At 35.2% G+C, this 24,057-nt stretch overlaps 1 protein-coding gene across 1 annotated transcript in view; it reads left to right on the plus strand.

Moving 5' to 3' along the window:
• Window positions 1–4,086: 4,086 nt before the first annotated feature.
• Window positions 4,087–24,057, plus strand: part of LOC129355386 (amyloid-beta A4 precursor protein-binding family A member 1-like) — a 35,345-nt gene continuing 15,374 nt past the window's right edge. The window contains 7 exon segments of the mRNA XM_055024935.1: window positions 4,087–4,147; window positions 5,891–7,102; window positions 7,105–7,337; window positions 15,310–15,375; window positions 17,344–17,439; window positions 17,531–17,570; window positions 17,797–17,942. Of these exon segments, the coding sequence (XP_054880910.1) occupies window positions 5,995–7,102; window positions 7,105–7,337; window positions 15,310–15,375; window positions 17,344–17,439; window positions 17,531–17,570; window positions 17,797–17,942 (1,689 nt within the window). The 5' untranslated portion in view covers window positions 4,087–4,147; window positions 5,891–5,994.

The raw sequence follows: 24,057 nt of genomic DNA on the forward strand, positions 1-24,057 counted from the left end.
TGTATAATGTGACATAAAATATTGCATACACGTTTTTGACCTTGAACATTTTACTAATGTATTACAATATATTCTTTGGTTTGTTTTTTTAATAGTGGTAAACATAATGGTAAAGTCATGTTAAAGAGCTTACAATAAAAGTTTACCCACTTGTAATTTTAGTTTGCTTGAGGGGATTTTTTGATTAAACCAACTCAAGATACTAGTCACTGTGATGTGGGAGAAACATGATATATGGTTTTCATTATGTAAATCTGAACAGTGATGGGTAAATGATGGCTGTACGCTCTGAGAGTGAATGGGATGTTTGCGTGTTGCAACGGACAAATACCTCAGGAGTGAAACACGTCAAAATGCATCAACACAACACATCTCGGGACATGGCAAACCCATGGCATTTCGACCCATGGCAAAATTGTATCAACACTGTGTCACTGAATACTGACACCTGCTAGACATTAAAAATCCCTACAGGCTACATAGTTGACAGACAGATTTGATGACCTGGTCTAAACAATAAGTCATTGTATATTTTATATTGTATTATGCCACATCTTCAGTTAAATTTAAAATATATTTGATATTATTAGATTCAGTCAATAAATAACATGTATCATAAAGTGAAACTGTAAGTGAACATGTTTGGAATGAAGATGCTTGTGAACTTTGGGGGTTTTTTCACAAATTTTTATTCAAAAAAATATATCAGTTTTTCCAGCATTTTGACATTTAGTCTGCTTTTTTGACACAAATTATCCTGCTGTAGAAAAAATGAAGTAAACAATACATTTATATGAAATGGTATATAAAAAGCAATTGAGTAATTTGTAGAATGGCTGTATGCATCCTAGGTATATCTGGGCTCCATTCTGATGCCATATGCCTCAGCACTATACGAGGAGGTTAACCCATAACCCTAACCCTGGCTGTCTTATTTATTTAAATAAGACAGTTCTGTCAAACATATGCAACACTTAACCTGCAGAACATTATATGAAAGTAAACTAAGAGTCAATTTGAGCAGAATTTGGATTCAGATAGTGTTGGAGCTATTTATTCTTTATTTCTTTATGCATTTGAATTTTGTTAGTTTATTCTTAAGCTTCTATTTTTTGTATTATTTACAGAGTTTATTTGCAGGTTAATAATTATTTATTTTATTTATTTTTTTTATTTTATTTCTTTTTTTGGTTTTCTTTCTAAGTCAGACAGGAAGTAATGTGGGTCAGTCCACTTTCTTTAGATGTAGGGGCCTGGTAAAGGACCATTAGGCATTTGGGTTTGGGGTTTTTACCAGTACAGAGATAGACAGGAACAAAGGAAAGTTTAAAAGTTGTAATTGCTTGCTGAAAAGGAAAATAAAACAACCAAGACAGTTTGGACATTAAATTTATTTTGCCTGTGTGAAGAATCTCGACCCCAGAGCCTTATAATGGCTGATGAAACTTTTTATTGGATGTTTGGTTTGACAAACAATCGCCACTCCAGATCAAGTAGAAACTGAAAAGAACCGGATGAAACGACAACGAAGGGACAACCGATACCTTATTTTCTGATGTAAGATCAAAATGGTCCAAATGTACAAAACCTTTCGTTTGACTTGAGGAATGAATTCAGGTGATGTGCTAATTTTCCTAATCCAATCTTACATTTTGTGCATTGAGCTGGGGAGGGGAAAAAAAATCCAACACTAAAAGAATTTGACCCATTTTTTTGCCACACTTCTTCAGGCATTTGCAACAAAAAAGAAGTAAAATTGTAGGCAAAGTTTAAAAGAAGATTCAGGACTTTCTGCAGAGTTGGTCATGTTTCAGTGAATGCAGACTTGCATCATCCACCAAAACCATGTATCTTTAACGTAATGTTAAAGCCAGAGTAACTTCAAAATTAGAATAATACTAGTTTCTATTTTACAAAATAAATAAATAATACTACAAATGTCAGCATTAATGGATGTTTTCCACATTATGTAAAGATGCTAAAAATTATGGACTGTGATGGGACTCGCACCCTCCAGAGTCATGATCAGTGGTAGAAGTACAAACCCAGAAGCAGAGGCAGAAGCTGAGTTGGTGGTTTTTATGAATAATCATAGAAAATACAAAGTCCAGACAGCACAGGTGAGTAACAGTGATGGGCCATGTGAAGCCAGACTTCGAGGCATGAACCGAGTAAAAAGGGGGCGTGTCAGATGAAGCACTGTTTCGATGCTTGTGTTGTCTTGCTGAAAACCACGTGACTGGCAACAAACGACGCCTCACATTGCATAGGTCACTGACTCCTTCATTTTGCGTGTCGGTTTTCAAAGTAAAAGCGTGATGGTTCGATTATTGTATTTGATCGCATCAGAGGAATATTTGTCTTCAGTAGTGGCCAAAATAAAAGAACCCTGACCAACACAGTGCATGTTTATTAATGGTTTTGCTGATCGCACTCATCAAAATGGAATGTTTATTACCATTTTTCTCAATTGTTGATTATGGTCTATTTTATTACTTTATATTTTATATGTAAAGTACTTTGAAACTGCATTGTTGCTGAACTGTGCTACACAATAAACTTGATTAAAATGGAGCCAGCAAGAAGAAAAAAATCTGGCAGATTCTTAAGTAAAAATAATGAACCCCTTCACCTCCAAAATGCTCACCTTCGTGAAATTTCCACTGTTTCTTTGTTCTGCAAAGATATATCAGTCTTGCACAGCAGAAACAGACTTAAAGTTGTTGGAAGAGTCAAATAAATTCTGGCTTGATGAATAAAAATATAAGAGCTCAGAGAGTCAATCCAAGAAACAGAGAATTTTTGAAAAATTTCAGTTTTTGAGGGGGCAAATCAATACTCACAGAATACTGTCTACCCCAACAAACACTGCACTCTGAATACACTAAAACAAATGTCTTGTCAAATCAGTCGATGACAAAAAAAAAAAACACTGACAGTCAGCATATACCAGGATCAGTTACAAATACCTTTATTAACTAGAGATTAGTTAAATAGGATTTAATTGACTTTTCTGTCACTAAACATGAGTTTGATAAAAAAAACAAAAAACTTTGTGACAATATTGCATTTACTAATTTTTTTAAGTACATCTGAGTGACAAGGTTGCCACAGTTTCAACAACAAATGTCAGAGAGAGAAATGAATGAACCACCGAATGATGAACCTTTGGGCAAAGGAAAGGGCTGGGAAGCTTCAGTTCTTCACAAGGCTTCATTTGGCCATCACTAGTGAGCAATGGCAAAATAACTCAAACACTGGTAAAAGATGACAAAACACAAGACAAGGATCTGGCAAGTTGTGAGTAACAATGAGGAGGTAAATACTGTGAGGTTGACTGAAAACAAAGGAGCTGGCTTAATGAGAAAACTGGTGGAGGTATGAAAAGTTGGCAGAGCAGCTGACTGTGGGGGTGGAGTTAAGAAAATACTTCTAATACTAAAGAAACACTGAAACTAAAGAAACCTAAACAAGAAGCAAAAAAGACCTGAAACCTAAACAGAAACAGGGCCAATCTAACAATAAGAACGTAGAGCTAGGATAAGCTGAAAAATAAACAGCTAGAAATACTTCAGCGGGGCTGAACAGAGGAAAAGCAAGAACAATCTAACCAAAACAAATTACATTCAAATAATAAAACTAAAATGACAATAAAAGGTGAAACTAAAGTGAACTAAAACATAATAATAAAGATGCAAGAGTAAACCCAAACCCAAAAACTGACAGGAAAACCCTCCTTTCTCTCACAATGACCACAGATAAGCAGCAGCCACCCCTGACCTGCAAGGATAAAGCAGGATTTACTCGATGAATGGATAAATGAGCGTTTTTTAAATAAATTACAGGTTAAATGGGGACAAAATTGAATTGCCTTTTGTTTTTCCTGCACATTATTTGTGAAAACATTAATTTTGACGTTTATTTGATTGATATACTATGTACTATGTTCATAAAGCAATCAAAAATAATATAATAATACGAAGGAAACACCTTTAGTATCAACGAGCAGTAGGCTACTTGAAGCATGGAGATGCAATCCGCAGTTTTGATCCGCATCATAAAGACAGAGCGCAGCCCCCCCTCAGCCCCCCCTCCAGCCGCGTGTTGATGAACCGCTGCACACTGATAACGATCCTCCTGACAGCTGGTGAGTTTCTCCAAAAATCTACTGAAATTCGTTCACTGTTTAATAGACCTAAAATCTGTGAATATCCTACTAAGCTGCGCTCTTTGAGAAGCGTTGCTGATTATCGGAGCAGTTACAGAAAAATATTCGCTGGCTTTCCGAAGAGAGTCTGTCCTCAGATCCAAACTGGCTGCAAAGCTAGAACATCCTATTCACGACGACCAGCTGCTTTCCTTCATGTCCTTCTACGACATCCTTCTTGGATGAATCGGCCTCAAGCTTTGTTATTGCCAGGCGTAGCTTCCGCAATCCTGACTAGTTTAGTTTTCATAGATGCAGTTTCAGATAACTAACCCAATGTCTCTAGCTATCCCGACAGACAGACAGACAGACAGACAGATCTAATGTTGGTACTGAAAGACTGTGTGATGCTATGGTTTTAAACCAGCTAAGGTTATGGGTTGTCTTTAATGCCAAGAAATATGCTTACGTGTCTATGTGTGCTCTAGTGTGTTTTTTGTATTGCAATGTGTCTGTTACCTGCATTGTGGTGATAAAAATCTTGGTGGGGCTGATGTGCCAATGTATTTCCCCTATTTGCTTAAAATAAGAATTAAAAAATGAATAAGCAAGCTGGTGTGTATCAAAGGTGTGAATAATAAACTCTAAGATGTGACTGAACCAGTCTTTCAAAACATTTCATCACCAGAGGGGTGAGAGCCACTAGTTGGTAGTCGTTTAGGCAAGTGATATGTGATTTTCTTTTTTGGAATAGAAACAATGGTGGAGGATTTCAGGCAGAATGGGACTCTGTCCTGAGACAGGGACAAATGTAAGATCTTAGTAAAACAGAAATAAACAAAATCCCCAAACCCCAGAGTCCAGGCAGTCTGGACAAAATATTATCCATTCATTAGTTGTGAACTCACATTTTTGCTAAGTACTTTTCTTCAGCTGTTAAAAGGAAAACAAAGGCCAATTGAAAGAATTGTACCTTTTTAAGAGATTTATTTTAAACCCTTCTTTGGCTGCCACTTTTAATATTAAATTACATTTTTTAAAAACTATTTTTGGGTCATGCCCCCAGTTTTCTTGCATCTTTAATTTGACACAATGTCACTTGGTCTTGCTTCTAAATAAGTAAATTCTATTTCTTTTTTTTTTTCTTTAGCAGTTTTTGTTGCTCTAGTGGCCTTTATTTGAAATGGTCACACAGAAAAGTGGAAAATGAGAGTGGAAGACATGTGGCAAAGGTAAGCAGGCCGGAAATCAAACCTGCAATGGTCTCAGGCCTCCTTACGTAGGTTGTGCTTTACCTCTGCACCATTACAACACCACTGGCACTTCTATTTCTAAATCATAACAAATACTTTAAATATGAAGATGCACCAGGCTGGCTCAAGTCAGACATTAAAATGTCATTCAGTAAATTTATTTTTCCATTTTTTTTGACTAAAACAGGAAGTTGGCATTTAATCATGTGATCTAAAATCATTCCAACAAAGCACCCATAGCCTCCCCTTAATCCACAAATCATCAACTTGTGTTAGCTAGATGTTTGTCTACTCTGGACTAGTTAGTCAGAGTCATTTGTTCTGCTGGTGGGGTTGTTGGTTGATTATTTCAGAATTCACAGGTATAAAACTGTTGTAAGAGGTGCAGCAGGACACGCAGTGGATGAAAGATTTACTTGGGTGTTCTATAAAATCAATGTCTTGATTATTGTGTTGTATCTGAAAATGTTCTCTCCTTTCTCTTTTGCAGTTGTTGTTCAGATGTCTTTGAGTTGTGTGGTGAATTTTTTTCCACACCATTAAGTCCACCAAATACCAAAAAACTACCACAAATCAAAACTTGACGAGGTAACAATGGAAGACATGGACACTAGACCTTGTCATCAGAACATGTGCCAAAATGGCCAATACTGTAACCTGGGCAACCAAGAGAAATGCATTAGATGTGCAGAAAGTAATGGTGGAAGACTTAGGGTTCCTGATCAGTGCAGACCACAGAAGGCAGACATGGACCTCCAAACTTCTCAATCACAGATGACTTATCCTGTCACCAGATCAGCAGAGAGCTCTTATTGTAGGCAAGGAGAGAGTAAAGCCCAGATGAAAGATGAGTGGGAGAAGCAATCATTGTGGCAACTGGGAGAGGCAGAGAGATCTCCCTATACACAGCAGACAACTAGTGGTTGGGGGTTAATGTCAGTAAATGAGGAACAATCAGTGTTAAAAAACCAGGTGGGGACCCATGTCTCCCAGGAACAATGTAGAAAAAAAGAAAACAGAGAAAGCACTTTGGCTGAACAGCAACATCCTTGTTCACCTAATGACACCCCCTCTCAATGTCTGTCTCTGACATGTAAACCCATGCGAGACGGTCAAGATTCTGAAAGACCAAATGAAACAGATGAGATGCTGAATGCTGACTACACTGGCAACGTCTATTCCAAACCAGTTAGCTACTTTGTTGGCCAAGCTATTTGTGCAGCCAATGAAAACTCAGAAAATGTAAATACTGACTTGTATGAGACCTATTCATTCTCTGACCAAGTTTATGCAGAAATCTGTGATGTTCCAGCTTCACTTTTTCCAACTCTTTCAAATGATAAACAATCTATAAATCAGCAAAAAACCAGCATTCAGCATTTGCAAAGTAAAGAGAGAGATAGGAATCACCATTTGAAGGAGGCTGTTGGCTCAAGATTGCGTCACTACACCCAGCGCTCAGATGGCGAGTCAGACAGTCCAGAAAAGGAGGCAGAGTTTGCCCAGTACCGAAGCTCTGATAGCTTTGACCTGGTTGAGGAAAATAAACAATCTGTAGCTGAGGTCAACCAAAGTCTAGGCCCTCAAAATCTTGGAAGTAAAGCAAAAGCTAAAAAACCGCCACTGAAAGATCATTCTGAACCTGCAACTCAAATCAGTTCAAACAAAACCTGCGAAGCTGCAAGCCGGGAGGACTCAGTCACCGCCAGGTTCTGAATTGTTCTGATGAGACTTTATCAATGAAGAATAGTCAGGAGAAGGCAGATGTTATCTCTTTGGTCATTAAGGACATTAGGGAGGCTATTCAAGAAGTGAAGACAAGAACTATAAGATCCCCTTATACACCCGGACGAACCAAAGGAACCAGTTTTTGGGTGATGAGACAGGATTTGAGTTCAAATACAGAGTATGATTTCCAGCCATGTCCTGGGGACAATGTAAGTACAAAGCTTTGATTTACACTGCACATGATTATTTGAATTATGTTTAACAGTTAACTTTAAGTTGAGGGTTCTTACACTCAGGGTAAATCAAGTGACTATCATTCAAGATGTGTGAGAAACAGCTGTAGGAAGAAAGAGGATTGATTTACATATTTGTTTCTTTTGGTGAATTCCCATCTAACACAAAACATCCATATTTCCTCTGGTTTTCATTGTAAGCAATGCCTCAGGATTCAGTATGTCAGTGATCTGATGGCAAGTATCAGAACACTGACCTGCATCCTGTCATAGATTAATAGGTGTAATGCATTACATTCACACAAAGATGTAGAAAGGACAGGGCACCATCACTCATAACCAGTTTTCTGTTGTAATCTTTACAGAACTAAAAAGTTAATTTAAAAAAATTACTCAAGTAAGAGTCAAAACATAATTGGTATTCAAACATGCATCTCAAATAAAAAGGTCAACACCTTCAACATAACCACATCTGACTTAATTTGTAAAAATTATGTAATCAGACAGACAAAAATAAAAATTATGATTGCATATATGGTATCTCAAGGAAAAAATATCATTACAAACTAACAAATTCAGTCACAACATATAAGGCATACTGTAGTGTAGAGTGTCCTTGACCTGAGCAGATAATGAAAGTAGAAGAAATGAACTCATACATGTAGATAAAAAGAAGTCACAGAGTTACATCAACTGTTTGACAATTGTTGGATAAAGACATTTGTTGTTAATTTGTAATAATAATAATAATAATAATAATAATAATAATAACAATAATAGTAAATGTTTAAAGAATAGATTATGATTTATCATTTTAAGAAACTATTTCTATTAAAACATTCTGTGAAAAACAGAACTGATTAAATTTTCTGTCCAGTATCCTCACAAAGTATAACTGAGTTCTGAAAGCAGTTACTGCTTCTATGGGCAGGCCCCAATTATTTGTACTTCTGTTAAATCCAAATTAAATCATCAGTTTGTAGATCTAAAAGCACAATGTAATGCTGATCACATTTAGAATTGGCCCAAAACATAATGAACTAAAAGAATATCAATGCGGTTAAATCTGATTTAATGGTTTACATTGATATTCATTGCATATGAATTGAAGGCATAACTTCCCAAAGGACTGGTGTGGACATCTACCCACCAACTTTGGAATGTAGGGGACAGTCTCCACCAATCTTTCTTAAACTGTTTTTTTTTCTTTATGTGTCTGCATGTATACTTACTATTAATTTCGGCATGACTGGCACCGTAAAAGATCAATTATCTTATGAAAAACCATATTTTTTCATTTTCTTAAGGACGTAGAGCTAATTACATGACATAAACAATACTTTTATACATTATAAATTATATCTATACTGTATATTCATCAATTATTATAGGAAAAGAAGATGTAATCAGACAAAAATAAAAATCAACATGATTAACTATTAGAAAAATTTCATTTATATTTGCAATATGCAATGTATGCATAAGAAATTTAATTGAGCAAAAGTCAATAAAAAACAAATGAATTAGATTCAGAAGAATAACTACCCAGATTGTTACAAGCAGGGTTGTTAAACAGATACAAGCAAAAATTCACATCGTCATTTTTACGGTGCCATGTATATTATTCTGAGAGACTTTTTGATGGTAAAGTCTTATATATAGGTAAAAATAAGATGAAACTATTTAGTTTATCAATGTGAAATGTTCCTTTGACTCTAAAACAACAAATTATATTCATAGAATCACATTATCAACAATTTGTGAATAGAGAAAACTTTTAGCAAGATATAGATAAATGTTATCATTTAGTTTAGTTAAGAATAATTATTGCACCAACAATAGATGACTAATAAATGTTCTTAGTTTACCAGAAGAAAACAGTTACATCTACATGAGCTTAGAGGTTCAAACTGATGGAGATGATGGATGCTCTCTGATCAAATATTTCTTGCCGTCTTTCATGTTCTTTCAGTTGAAACAGAGTTGTTTTTGATTTCACCTGCTGTCATACCTGTCATTGAAAGTTTGCTTAAAAGATTAGTTAGTCTGCAGCTCATGAGACCAAACCAGCTGAGGAGGTGAAAAGTTAAAACTTGAATTAAAATGTTGTTTTAACTTGAATGTTAAATTTTAACATTTCAACTCAACAACCTCTACCTTTCTAGAGGTAGAGGTTGTTAATGTGTTTTAACATTACACATTAATGTTAAAACTTACACAACCTCAAGTTGGGTAATCCCAAGATCATTAGATCTTCTTAAAAGATAGGGTCTCTGAGAACAATTCTTAAAGACAGCCTACAGTGTTTTCAGCAAAGTTGAGCTGACTGTCAAGGAACGACACAAGGAATTTAAAATTTGCCACAGTTTCAACAGGTTGGCCATCAAATGAAACTGGAATCCCTTTCAGGTTTTGTTTATCATTTAATTAACTCTACTTCCTTAAGAAAATGAAAAAATATGGTGTTTTATAAGATAATTTATCTTTCGCTTTGCCAGTAATGCCTAAATTAATAGTAAATAATAAATACTGGTGGTATTCTGATTTAGTGATGTAATTAAGTGAGTTGTGTTACCACCCCACACCACTAGAGACAGTACCAGGCCCGAAAAGATGCAACTAAGGAGCAGATTTAGAAGTACACCGGAAGCTACAGAATTTGTTAAAAACTGTGAGCTGCGCTGAAGTAAATACAAGAGAGAAGTTGAAATACTGAAACTCCTTCCTGAAGGTGAAAATATCTCACAGATTTCAAAAGAAAATAAAAACGGGAGACCACGGATAATATAAGAAATGGCGCCCCCTTCACTTCTGGAGTGCAATGGTCCCATTTCCAAATAAGGTAGGAGACTGATAGTGGTATGTCCCCGCCCCTTTCTGTTTGCTGCATCGATGTCCTCCATAAATCTGGGAGCTCGGGAAGCGTGAAATACTCACGCACTCGTAATCTGACAAAGGGAATTTTTTTATATTAATTGTCAACACTAAGACAACAAGATAACAAGGTCCAAAGGGATCACATTTCACAGACCAGTAAAAAGCTTTAATTAAAAAAAAAAAAAAAAAAAAAAAAAAAAAATATATATATATATATATATATATATATATATATATATATATATATATATATATATATATATATATATATATATATATATAAGCTTTAATAAAAAAAAATATATATATATATATATTTTTTTTTTTCAATTAAAGCTTTTTACTGGTCTGTGAAATGTGATCCCTTTGGACCTTGTTATCTTGTTGTCTTAGTGTTGACAATATATTCCCTTTGTCAGATTACGAGTGCGTGAGTATTTCACGCTTCCCGAGCTCCCAGATTTATGAGATATATATATATATATATATATATATATAGCAGCAGGTTAGCTATGCTAGCTTAACTTTCATCACCTTAACATGGACACCTGTTGCGCAATATTTCAGTTCAATTAGGCCTACCATAAAATTAAGGTGACCCACACACATTTTCTGCTTTCAGGAGAGCAGATGTTTAAAGTCAGAATCATTTGCAAAAAATGTGCGACGCAATATTTACGCATAAGTCGGCATGTGTAAAAATGAACTTTGCGTCAAAGTTTGTGTAAATATGCGCACACTCTTTCGCTGGCGTGAAAATGTGCAAATTTTCTTTGAACAATATCAAACTACAAACCGTCAAAACTGACTACATTCAGTTATTTAGACCAAAAAGGCTTCAGACCCGATGTTTTTTAAAAATTCTTATTTTAATATTTTATTATTTAAACGTAAACAATGAAACTGAACCACATTTGTCCTCAGATAATAACGTAACACGCACACAAAATAAAGAAAATACAAATAAAAGGATATGAAAACCTCACTAGAATGTAAGTAGTACTTTTCCTCAGTGTTTGTCTCATAAAGATGTAACACATCGGTCTGTGCATCTATTTGAATGAAAAAGAAAACAGGGTTGGATCAGCAGATTAACTCCAGTCGGGTCATGTTGGATTATTTTTAAGGTGATCTGCTATATCAGAAGCTGCATAAAAGGGAGCAGATAACTGTGGAGCTTTGGCTCTGATGGAGAACATCAGAGCCAATGGAAGGATTCAGAGGAGCCATGTACGATCAGAGATCGTATTGATTTGCTGGGAAATGATGATGTTTTATTAGTGTTTAGATTCATCCAGACTGATCATCCTGGATATCTGAGCAAAACTTTAAAAAGGAGCCGTGCGCAGAGGTTGGTGCAAAATTCGGTTCCCCTGTGAAAATCTGCCCCCCTGTGTCGGGAGCGCGCATTGCAGCCAGAGAGGCGAATGAGGCGGATCTGATCATTTTCACGTCGCTTCTGATCGATTTCTCGGTAAAAACAACTCATATAATTCAGTTTAATTGGCAACTTTTGTTTAAAAAAATTGTAAAATAAATATATAAATGAGGTCTTCTGATGCTGTTTTGTGTTATTTTAAATGCCAAGAGAATCGCTCTTTTCCAACTTTTCTCACTTAAGCCTGGCAGAAATAGAAGTCAGGCACCCAAACACAGTTTTCCAACACGTAGTGTGTATTTAAAATTTTTTGAGAATTTGGAAACAGTTGCTCTTCATTCCCCAAAGTTATGGGGAAGGAGAAGAGAGAATGGATAATTCAGCTGCCTGAAATAATCTGTTTTCCTCCATAATATGGAAACAACTTACCTTACCAGCAAGTTTTTTTCTGTTTATTCTTCTCCTCATCAACAATAAATCATTTGATTTTGTTTGGCAGAGTTTGAGGGGGGAACCATATATTTTAGCTGACTAAAATAATCTCCATAAAATGGGAACAAATTAATTTACCTGCATATCCTCAATTGTCTTTATTCCTCTCATCAACAGCAATAAATTATATAAGTTTGAAAATATTTTCTCCTTATTTGCCAGAGTTATGAGGAGAGAACCATATAGTTTAACCTCCTGAAATAATCTGTTCCCCCTCCATAACCTAGGGACAGCAGCAGTGAGGAATATTTTTGTTTCAGATCAACAGACTATTGACATGAGATCTCAGGGGATATGTTTTCATAAGTATGATTCACATATTATCGCCTATTTTTTGTGAATAGAATATTACAATACTGTATTTATGTCCAGTACTAATATTAGCTGTAGTACTTGGTACTTGGTGTAATACCGACCTGGCTCAGCCCTCCTATGAAGGCTAGCCGAGATTTTGTAAGTCTGAAAAAGTTTTAATTATTCCCTAACATTGATTTAGATTATGCACACAAGATAGCAAAGACAAAAATTGCAAAAAATAGCAAAATTTATACGTAATTCTTTCAATCTGTCAAAAGTAAATAGCTCCCGTTTTTGTTTTGAGGGTTTCATAAAGACCGGATGTGAGGAAGAAGAGGGAAATGTCTTTAAGGAGAGACGGATTCATAGCACGGATGAATCTCAGCTGCTGAATCTCTGTTAAGCTACAACTCCTCAGCTGGAAAACACAAAATCTATATATACATTATGTATGTACATATGTGCATATAAATATGTGTAGTTTAATACATTATTCAGTATTAATCATTAGTTAATCATCTTTGTTTCTCAATGATTGTATTATTTTGTATTTCTTTTATATAAATATGCATTGATATTACAAAATAAAATTATTAAGACATTACAACTGGTTGTGTGCTTTGTAAAATGCTCATCAAATATCAGTATAAAAATATTCTATTTGAAATCTATTCTGGTTTCCCCATTAATAATATTTAAATATGCCAAACTAAGCCAATTAAAAAAAAACTTTAAAAAATAAGTTTTTTTAAATGTAGCTTTGATAGTTGTTTGAATCAGGTTTACAGCAAGAAAAAAATAGTGAAAATCTGTTTAGCATTAGCAAATTATGCTCGATTAAATGCGCTGACACGTTACTGCGCCTGTCAAACATAAAAGGCTGAGAAGAGCCGTTGACCGCTCCAAGATGGCCGCCCTAAAGCTCGTCAGCTACAGTAGGCAGGAGCGACTATGAAGCATCTGTTCTTTATGTGTCTATGGGGGGAACGGAATATGATGGGAAAATGTAAATAACCTGTTTACTTATTCTGCTCTCGGGGGCAAAGATCCTAAAAGGAACAAGAGGTCTCACATGTAGACAGACACAGCAGATCCCAAAACTAAATGTGTAGAAATTCAACAAGAAATCTGCTCTTAATTTGGATATTTGGACATAGTAGGGCGATATTTTTAGCTTACTTTGATTTGAAAAAAGTAATGCAAAGGTAATTTTCAAGCAAGTTATGACCTTCATAGAAAATATAATTTTTTTAGAAGTATTTTAATCCACAGACACTGGCTAGAAATTAGTTTATTTCAATCAGTAATTACATTGAAAAAGTGAAACTTGTATATAATATTTATTCATTACACACAGAAAAGGTATTCATATCTCTGGAAAATTGAATGACTCTCCCCTCTTCCAGGTCTAAGCTGGGCTTTGTTTTGTGTCTGTTTCCCATCGGTGTAGTTCGTTCCCTTCCTTTGCTCCTTCTGCTGTGTTATGGTGGTACTGCAATAGATTTCAGCCTGAATTTATCAGGCCCATTTTTCTGGGTCCTATCTAACATTCATTTGGGTCACTTTCGTTGTAATCCTTCTCTTAGAAGAGTACACTGCAAATTGCTGTGTTAGTTGAAATACTCCTAGTGGTGAATCGTTCCCTTCTCAACTTAAATAAGTTTTTTTCAGTTGTTATTTTTTTCCTTCTCGCTGTGTCCAGACCAGCTGCAGCCTGAACATAAACACATTAAATGCGCTGACACGTTATTAAAACGTTAAGTTTAATAACATCTGAGCAAACAAAGCCTTTTTGAGCTCAGCAGTCAGACCTCAGCCGCCGAGCTCAGTTTTCATCCAGTTACGTCATGCAAATGCACAATTGATCTTGGAGAGCTTTTTGTTGATTCAACTTTAAAACATTCGCTAGCTAATTAGACCAAATACAGCAACCAGGTTTACAATTTGACCTAAGAAAATAAAATATCTTCCGACTATTCAAAACTACCTTTAATATGCACTTTAAAAATTCTAGCTTGAACATATAAAGTTTCTTATTTGAATATTTTACACCAGTCATTGAAGTAACAATCTCTATCTGGACTTTTGTCTTTCTTTATGGTTCTTTACATAACATATTTCTGTGTTAGAAAACACCTTTCACTCCAAAAACAAGTTAACAAAGATAGCAAGACGCTTTCTGTTTTGTTGTATGTGGTTAACATTGGCCACATATTAGTGAGGAGTTATTTTAGTTGCATGATTGCCAGGATGAATTGGAATATATGGTGCTGGAAATTTTGTAACCTTTTTAATTTTGCATCAAAATTAAAAATAATTACAATTGTGATATTGCAATTATTTAAACAATGGTGACTCTGTTTTAATATTTTGTGCAGCTCTAGTCTCCATATCAGTTTGCTTTCTTACATTTGTTTACTCCAGCAAAGTCCTTTTACCTCCCTTTCTTCTACCTCCATCCACCTAATAATTTATTTATCATGGAACTAAAAAGAAAAGCGTATTGGATAACTCGAACTAAATATTTAATTTGGAATCTAGTACCAGCATGGAATGACCTGTTAACCTTTCTCCTTTTTCTAACACTATAATTACAAGTTTCTTGTATTCTTTGTTGTTTGAATGCTAGTTTACTTATGTGTTGCGGTTGCTAGCTTCATAAATTTAGGGGGGAATTAAAGTTTATGTTTGGTATTTTGCAGAGGAAAAAAACAAGATGACGTACCAGTCTGTCATGATCTTCCCATGACCAACCTGAATGTGTCACCTGAGCTTACGTTTTGTGACTTTGCTCGTGCATTTCACCTAGTCTGCCCTTCGTGTGCATGTTCTTCTGTGACTCTTTAAGACTAAACAACCTTCAGGAAATAACCAAAAACTATGGAAAATTTTTGGCTGTATCAGGTAGAAAAGCATGAGGAAGAACAAGCCAAGCAGAAGGAACAGACTGACCGATGCGCTCAAAGTGAGGTAAGGTTTTTTTTTTAGGTTTTCCTGTTGTGTGGTGATTCTTTATATTTGGAGAACTCTTACTGTGTGGAGTGGGACATTCTGAAATAGTTAAAGAATTTGGATGTTCAACACCACTTTGACTGCTATACTTGTTAAATTATTTATTTCTTATTCACTCTAAGGTGCTAAATTATGATTCCTGTATTAATTTCTTGTGTTGTTGTTCCCACATTAGTTAGAGTTTGTTGTTTTTTTTTGTGTGAAAAAATAAATAGAAAAATCTATAAATGTTTGGATAAACCAAATAAAGACACCTTTCTTTATTTGGCAGAAAAGTTATATATTATACATAAGTTTGAATTTGGAACTTAACAATCAGCATAAAAGTCTAGAATATTGATCTAATATATTTATGTTAATTAGTTAAGTTCATCCATTTTAAATAATGATATTTAAAGGTACTTTTAAGAGACAAAATAGTTCAATTCATATTGAGATGTACAGAATTCACTACAGTAATTAAATGATATAAAATTCAGTTTATTGATATCAGAACAGATGTTGTCGCAAGGCACTTTACAAAATTCACACGTACATTCCAATTGATCCCAGTTATCATGCAGTGCAATTTGCTCCATTAATATTAAAAGTTTATTTCTAAGGAAACCCAGAAGATTGCATCGAGTCATTGACTTGCAGCATTTGCTCCTCCTGTAAGAGCACACAGCGCAGAGGTTCAGTTGTCATTGACTTTTCAGTAATCCCTCATACAGAGCATGCAGTTGAAGTCAACCAGATTCATTTCAGCAAAATCTACTGAAATATATTCTGATTAAGGTCTAATTACATACAAGGAAGTTACATCCAACTACAATCAAATTCAGGTGATACAATGTAGCCACTGGTAAAAAAAATATTTGATTTTTTTTCCATCTCAAATATGTGTTGAATTTTATTCTTTTTAAACATTGACAGGCCAATTAATGCAAAACTGGCCTGCATTATCAGTAGATGTAAGATGATAACAATATGTTAGTGACAACAAACTATGATTAATGAAACTAAGACAAATTGCAGGTCTTGTCTCAACAGAGGTTGGGTTTACACTTAGGTAAGGTTGATACATGAAGCCTCGATGTAAATTCAAACTGGAAAATTATTCATCTCACCTACCAGCCGATGACTTTATCATGCTCCTCCTTTGTGGTCTATTGGAGTCGGTCTTCTCCTCATCTCCTCCAATCATTAGGGTTCGCTTCCTTCATAAGGTCCGGTTTGCTACTTGCTCCACGGTCGATCTTTGACCCACCTCCATCTTCTTTACCTTCAACTCTCGACTTCTTCAGTATCCCTTCAGTCCTTTCACAGCAGCTCATCCTCTCTGATGGCGTTATCAATGCCATGTCCTCTGTTGGAGTTCAAGTGCCAAAAAATTACTTGCAAAATAAACTTTATAACTATTTTTCGCTGTGTGTGAGTCTGAAAGATAAAAAGACAAGATTCATAGATGTTTCTCGGGGAAATCAACTTAGCCAGTCATTTAATTAAGATAAAAAATATTCACAAAACAATTCAATTTGACATGATCAACACACAAAGGCAAAGTTTAGTTGACAATCTGAGTGTGTTCAGCATTTGTGTAAATCCCTCTACTTTGATATGCTAAAATAAAACCCAGTGCAGACCCTCACAGGTTTTAGCTAAATGTCAACCTTTGTTTAACAAAAAAATCCTGCATTATTTATTTCTCTTACCTTTATGTATGGATGAAAAGAGGATGAAAACACATGGGTCTTAAAACATTTTTGCTCATGTTTTGCCAAGAAAAATATTTTCTTCTTTTTCTCAAACTTTAGGCTCCACAAATATGTACTCTTGTCATGATTTTTGTTGATCCACAACTGTGATACAATTTCTCTGGGATTTCAACTTCTCCTTCTCCTCTAACATCTAACCTAAGACAACATTCTTGTTCTGTTTCTGCAGTCCCTTGGCTCAGGTTCTTCCCCTCCAAGAGCTGGGTCATCCAGCAAGCTTCTGTCACAGGATGAAGGATTTCCAGGTTCTCTGTCTCATAAAGAGGTTGATTCTATATATAACTATTTTTGTATAATATTTACTTTTTATTCATTGGACAAAGTAACAGTAATTGTTTTAATTGTGTTATTCACAGTGTAGGAAGAGGCTTACTTCCTTCCCCACATATGTAGAAGGTGAGCATGATTGATTCAATCTCAGGAGACATGTGGCACAAGGTTTTAAACAACTGAAACGAAACATATTGATGAGGTGAAAAAAGTAATGTTGTTTGTATTAATGTAAATAAATTATTAATTGAAACTCATTTTAACTTAAGGTGTTTTTACACCTGAGTTATTTAAAACAAACAAACAAAGTGATGCGATGAGTCTAACAAACAGACTGAATCTCTGTCTGTAGTACCTGGCCCCTGTGATCCAGAGGACCTAATTGATGGGATCATCTTTGCAGCTAACTGTCTTGGATCCACACAGATGTTATCAGAGAAGACACCATCGAAGAATATTCGCATGATCCAAGCACAGGAAGCTGTTAACCGCATCAAGGTGACAATTTTGTTGTTCTGTCAGTCAACCTCCAACCCCAGTCCCCTAAATCAAGACCTCCAAACAAAATGTTCTAGGGGACTGGGGCTGAGGGAGGGGCAAAGGCAGGGGTGAAAGTAAGGTGGTACGGTCCAGTACTGCGTTCCAGTAAATATTCTGAGCACTGGCTCAGAATATTTACTGCAGTCGATCTCTCGCAGTGCTGGAAGAACGACTGCAATAAGGCCGTCATTCAGAATGGCTGCATTTTGAGTCAAAGTAGGTCTATGATCAATAGACAGTCTAAAACACGAGTTAATATGTCTATAAATATATTTTTTTTTCATTTCTTATTGTTTCTGAATTGTTTTGTGCTGAACTTCTACCTCTCCAGAGGTCTCTCTCTCTCCCCTCCATCTCCCTCCCGGAGCTCGTAGCTTTTGTCAGCGGCCTTCAAACCGTTCTCCTCTATGTTTAATATCTGTCTGCTTATTAACCATCCATCCATCCATTTTCTGAGCACCCTTCTCCCTAACGGGGTCGGGAGGTGCTGGTGCCTCTCCAGCTGCGTTCCTGGACAGGTCGCCAGTCTGTCGCAGCCTATTAACCAAAGGGTTAATGATAAATAACGAGGCTCTTTAAATGTGTGTATATTTGAAATGTTAAACTGTCATTTGTGACTGTTTACAAAATAGACTAGCAAATATTGCAGTAAGCATATTGTGAGGGAATGCAAAAGTTTTGCGAGGCAATGCCAAAGAAAAAAATTCTCCTCATGTCCCTGAGAAGGCTCCTTAAATAAATTGCTTATCGTTAACTGACCTTAAAATAAAAACCGTCAAAACACAGGAGGACAGTGAATTTTTAATACAAGCAAAATCAAAACCTGATAAAGTGCAGAAAGCAAGAACTAATTTATTCAAAAGAAAAGACAGTGACACCAAAGTTATTTTTGATTTTAAAAATCTGCTCTTAAATACAAGTGAAGTTACTAATATTCAAAGTAACAAACATCTCTATACTTGTTACTTAGTGACTTGATGAGCAAAACAAAGTTCAGTCATCACAAAGGAAATGAGAACATGTTGGTGTTAAGCTATATTTATTTAAAGGAGCACATATATAAATAAAAAATCAATATTGTGTGCATTTTTTAATGGGACATTGATTTCCAATATCTTATGTGAGCTGCTGTTTCTTACTCTCATCTAATAATCGACTCCAAACTAAGCCCCCCATCTTCTGTTTTCAGTTTTAGTCAATACAAATTATAATCACAAGTACCTGATAATTTGTTGTTAAAATATTATTCAAGTTTACAGTGCATCATAAACCTGCTGCCTAAACTGATGCATTAATTCAGCAAGGACTTTTCTTTTTCTCAGAAGTTAACTTGAACTAAACTTGACAGGTTTTCCTTGCTCCTCTGTCTTCCTATTGATGCAACACCATAAGAACCCAGCCAAAAGATCAATGCCGTTTTTTCTAGTGTTTTTTTAAAAAAATCTTTACTCATTAAAATGTAACTGAGTAACTTTATTCAAACCAAATTCAAGGAAAAGAAAAAGTTCAGCTTTTGTAAACAACTTAAAGGACAAATTAGACAAATTGTAATTATATCAATAAATGTAAATGTAACTTATTACTTTTACAATATGAGCCAAATCTTCTCATTAGCAGTTGAGATTATGCAGTAACTTCTATTCACAGCCACTAACCTCCAGAGGTACAACTGCCTTGTAGTGACATTAGGTTAAAGTGTGATCACACTTAGTCTCTGCTCGGAGAAAATCTACGCTTGCAAAACTCTGTTTGCTTGGTGGAATTTTCTTGCCATAATTCAAGAGCACACATTTTCAATCTGAAAACAGGATTTTATTTCTTTTGTTCTCAAAAGGTTTAATATTTTTGCTTACTTTTTTATTTTGGAAGCAGAACTTAATGTCTTTCTTCTTAAAACTTGTAATGCTTGTACTCAAAACTTCTTCTCGCACTCACACTTGGTCTCTGCTCACACTCTGCTCGCTTATGAAACATGAAACTGCCTTATGCCACATTCGCATAGCAACCTCTGAGCCAATAAAATGAAAGCGTTATACTGAGTGCATTTGTTTCCTTCTAGCGGGTGTGCCTGTGTGGCTACCATGAACTGTAGCCACCTGCACCACCCACTGGATGTAGGGACAAACAACGACATTAGCTTTCTGTTCAGTGTTACGCTAACCATCCACCAGTAGTGCTCTACTGATCGCTAACAGCTAACCAATCAAAGACAATATAGTCACAACATGATGTCTGCCTATCTATCTCATAAGTATTTTATGAGATAGATCAAATATTATCTATTCATACAGAGTATAGGCTACCTGTATAAACAAATATTCTGCTATATGAAACTTGCAAAGCTTATTTGCAAGTTTCAGAAAACTGGAAATGTTGCAGATCAATCACAAAGAGGTTTAAGATGCGCAGCGATTACACACAGTCCCACAAAAATAAAAATGGTTGTCCAGTACAAAATGTTAATTTTTTCTATGAATGCAAATTTGTGGCCCATCCTGTATATTGTAACGTGTATGGTAACATTCTTTTCACTTTTACAAAATAAACTTCCTAATTAAAAGCTAAATGTACTATTTTTTTTCTCTGCTGAATGCATTGAATAAAACTTAATAGCTTTGTCATTCTCAGGTTTAGATCTGTGTTACAATTCAACCAGTCATAGGAGCCCCTATGAACGGTTGAGTTTTCTTTGCCTTGATATCTTGCAACCATACAATTCTAGACCTCTCCATTGGAGCTAATATCAAAAAAAGATGTAGAGTTAACCATACACATGAATATGTAGACGCCTCATGGAGCGGGTTGATCCGTTGCTGCGATACGTCAAAGCGTCCGCCATATTGAATGTGGCCTATGTGCCATTACGCTAATACAAGTAAATGGACCAAAGTTCAGAAAGTGCCATTCTACAAAGTATTTTAAGTTAATACCCGTCATTGACACATTTTCTCACACACACATTGATATATATGTAAATCAAATAAACGACTAAAGACAGAGTTTCTAACTTTTGATGTGATTACTTAATTGTTTTGGGGGATTTCTGAGTAAAGAGCATAATGTTTTTATTTGATAGAAATAAAACCATATATTGACACTGATGAACAGACACACTTTTACAGTGTTTAATTCAACATATTTACATTATTCCATACAGAGCCCCCTCGGGGACATGAGGATATTTTTCTTTTGCGTTCCCTTGCAAAACCTTTTGGATTCCCATGCATAACATATTACATTCCCTCCCTTCCATTGAAAAAGTGGTTCATTTTGGAGCAGCACTCAAGACAAGACAAGACAAACCCGCGAAACAGGTAAATTATCTTAATTCATCATAAATACTGTATACTTAGCAATATTTCTATAAATTTAGCCTCTTATGAGAACTATTTCAAATATGAATCGTGTTCGTTGGAAGAAAAGGTAGTTCAGACATCTGTTTGCTTGCTTAAAGAAAAGAATGACGAGGCGGGGGTTGCAATGTTAATTTTGTTAATGATGATGATAACTAAAGGGGACAATTTGTTGGATCTGTTTTCACAGATGGGGGCTCACAACATTCCATCTCAGGAAAATATCAAGCAAGCAATACAGGTCATGGCTCATAACGTCATATTACAAGAACCAAAGTATATTATTGATTGCTTTTATGAAATTTTCAAAGACTTTGCATTAAATCTGTCTCATCCAGCTGATGTCCTTCATTTATACGAGTCCAAAAGAGCAACAAATAAAATGTAGTTGATATGCTGCAAGCAGAGGCTTTGTCCGTATCACAGAAACAGAAGACAACATTTACTTACTTGTAAAGATATATTAGGAATGCAGATCAGCGCAAACTAGAAAAATTCTTGCGATTTTGCTCAGGGTCCTCCGTTTTATGCACAGAAGAAATTAAGGTGACATTTAATGCTGAAACTGGTTTTGGGAGAAGACCTGTTGCACACACATGTGGAGCAATCATTGATGCGCCTAACACTTACAGTTCCTACCCAGAATTTAGAGCAGAGTTTGACAGTATCTTGGCAAGCAATTTTATGTTGATGGATATTATTTAAACTTGAAAAGGTAGTTGAGGTCTTTGCTAAAATAAACACTTTATTATTCTGTATTATCATCCACCATGTTCATGATGTGTTGATCAAGGGAAAACAATGTTACATTTTGTGTAATTTCCAGAATTGTAATTACCGCCTGTTGTGATTAGACCAGTAGTCAGTTTTCACATTTGTTTTAATCAAGTTCTGATACCCAGCTGAAATTTTATTTAGATATTTTAATAGTTCAAGTGTTTACAGAAAAATGCTTGCAATACAACCAAATTCAGTGTTTGACTAATTTATCAAAATACATTCATTCTTTATCCTTTCTTTTCTGTTAGTATGCACAATGTTGACAACATAAGATAACATTGGCTAAAACAATTTGCTGCTTTTAAAATGTTTTAAATGTGAAGGGGTGTGTTTAGGAATTGAACTAAAGAGCAAACAATTCAAAGTTTTCTTGTAATTTTGAAAATTTGATCTAATAGTTCCTGCTAATATTTGAGCAGTACAGTTGCTGTATTACATTCCCTTTATCCAAGTAGGTTTAGAAATTTGGCAGAAAGTTTATTTATATGGTTGAATAATGCAATGAAGTAAACAGAACAATACTTAAAATAAAACAAAATTCAGAGGGTTTGCAGCATCTGCCAACTTCGGTTTTCTGGTGACCTGTTTTTTTGTTTTTTCTTTATTGGCGGGGCCAAAATATTTTAAGCTATTATTAAAAATGAAGTAATAATATTTGTCTTGCAAAGTTTTTATTTTTGATACATGTTTGGATTTTCTGTGAATGTTCACAATAAATGTTTACACAAACGATGCAATTTGTTTCCAGTGCTTTATGAAAATTATGAACTGTATTTCATAATTTACAGTTACACACACATGTGGAGCAATCATGTATGTGCACATGATTGTGCACACACATGATTTGATTTTAGCAATGGAATTACTAAAATTTGATTACCAAATAAAATTTTAGTAATTTGATTTATCTAATTATTAATCAGTCATCTGACAGTTTTGATTGTGTCTCTGTTGTGTTCATAGTCTGAATGGTTTAAAGAGCTGCTTTCAGTGCTGTTCCATCTTAAACATGCAGTAAATAAATTGATTTTCAATCAGTGTTTTGCTCTTTGTCTATGCTCTGCAGAGCATAGACAAAGTAAAAAAAATTCTAACAGAGTAAATTATTTTTTTTTATTACAAAAGTTGTCTTAATATTCATTATTAATACTTCAGATTGAAATATTTCTCTTAAACAAAAGAGTGAAAGAATAAAAGTGTGCAATAAAACACAAATTTATTTATTTATAGTATACTGGGAACACTGGCCACAGACAGGGCTTCAGTCTGCTGGTCAAACTGGGAGAAGTCCAATAACTTCTGAGATGTCCTGGTACACAGGCTAAAGCCAAGGATAAAAGAGAATTATCCAATAGTGTAATAGAAAATACATATATTTTTCCTTCACAGAAAAAGACATTTTCAGCACATTGGGCATATAGCTTATTAACAGATTGTGAAGGTGAGCTGTGAAACAGAGACTGGAGAACAGCAGCTCCAGCTCTGATCCTGACTGACTTTCCTCACAAAATCCCCTGGGTTTTAAAGCACTTCCCCTCTAACAGCAGTTTCTCATCAGCTCTCTCTCATTAGAAAACAACATGAAAACGTTCACTATGAAAACAGTGTTACTTTGGGCCAATTTAGCAACATAGGAAATATTTCTCGGTTGTTTAGAAGTGAGTTTCCGGCGGCAAAGTCAAGTAATTCTGCTTTTTCACCCTTACCTGTGAAAGGTAAAGCTAATAAATGCAGTCTGTATTGTAAAACCGTTGAAACAAGTCCACATAGCACATGACTTAGGGAGCTCCATCGCTCTACTGCCACATACAAGATGGCGACGACATAACGCAGGACTCAGCACTCAGTGAGGCTTCTACATATTCATGTCTATGAAACAGTCTGCAGCCAAGTTTTTATATAGAGGTTAAGCAGAAGTAGCGGGGCTTATTTAATAACAT

This window comes from Poeciliopsis prolifica, unplaced genomic scaffold (genome assembly GCF_027474105.1).
Source record: "Poeciliopsis prolifica strain line A6 unplaced genomic scaffold, Auburn_PproV2 SCAFFOLD133, whole genome shotgun sequence".
NCBI lineage: Eukaryota > Metazoa > Chordata > Actinopteri > Cyprinodontiformes > Poeciliidae > Poeciliopsis > Poeciliopsis prolifica.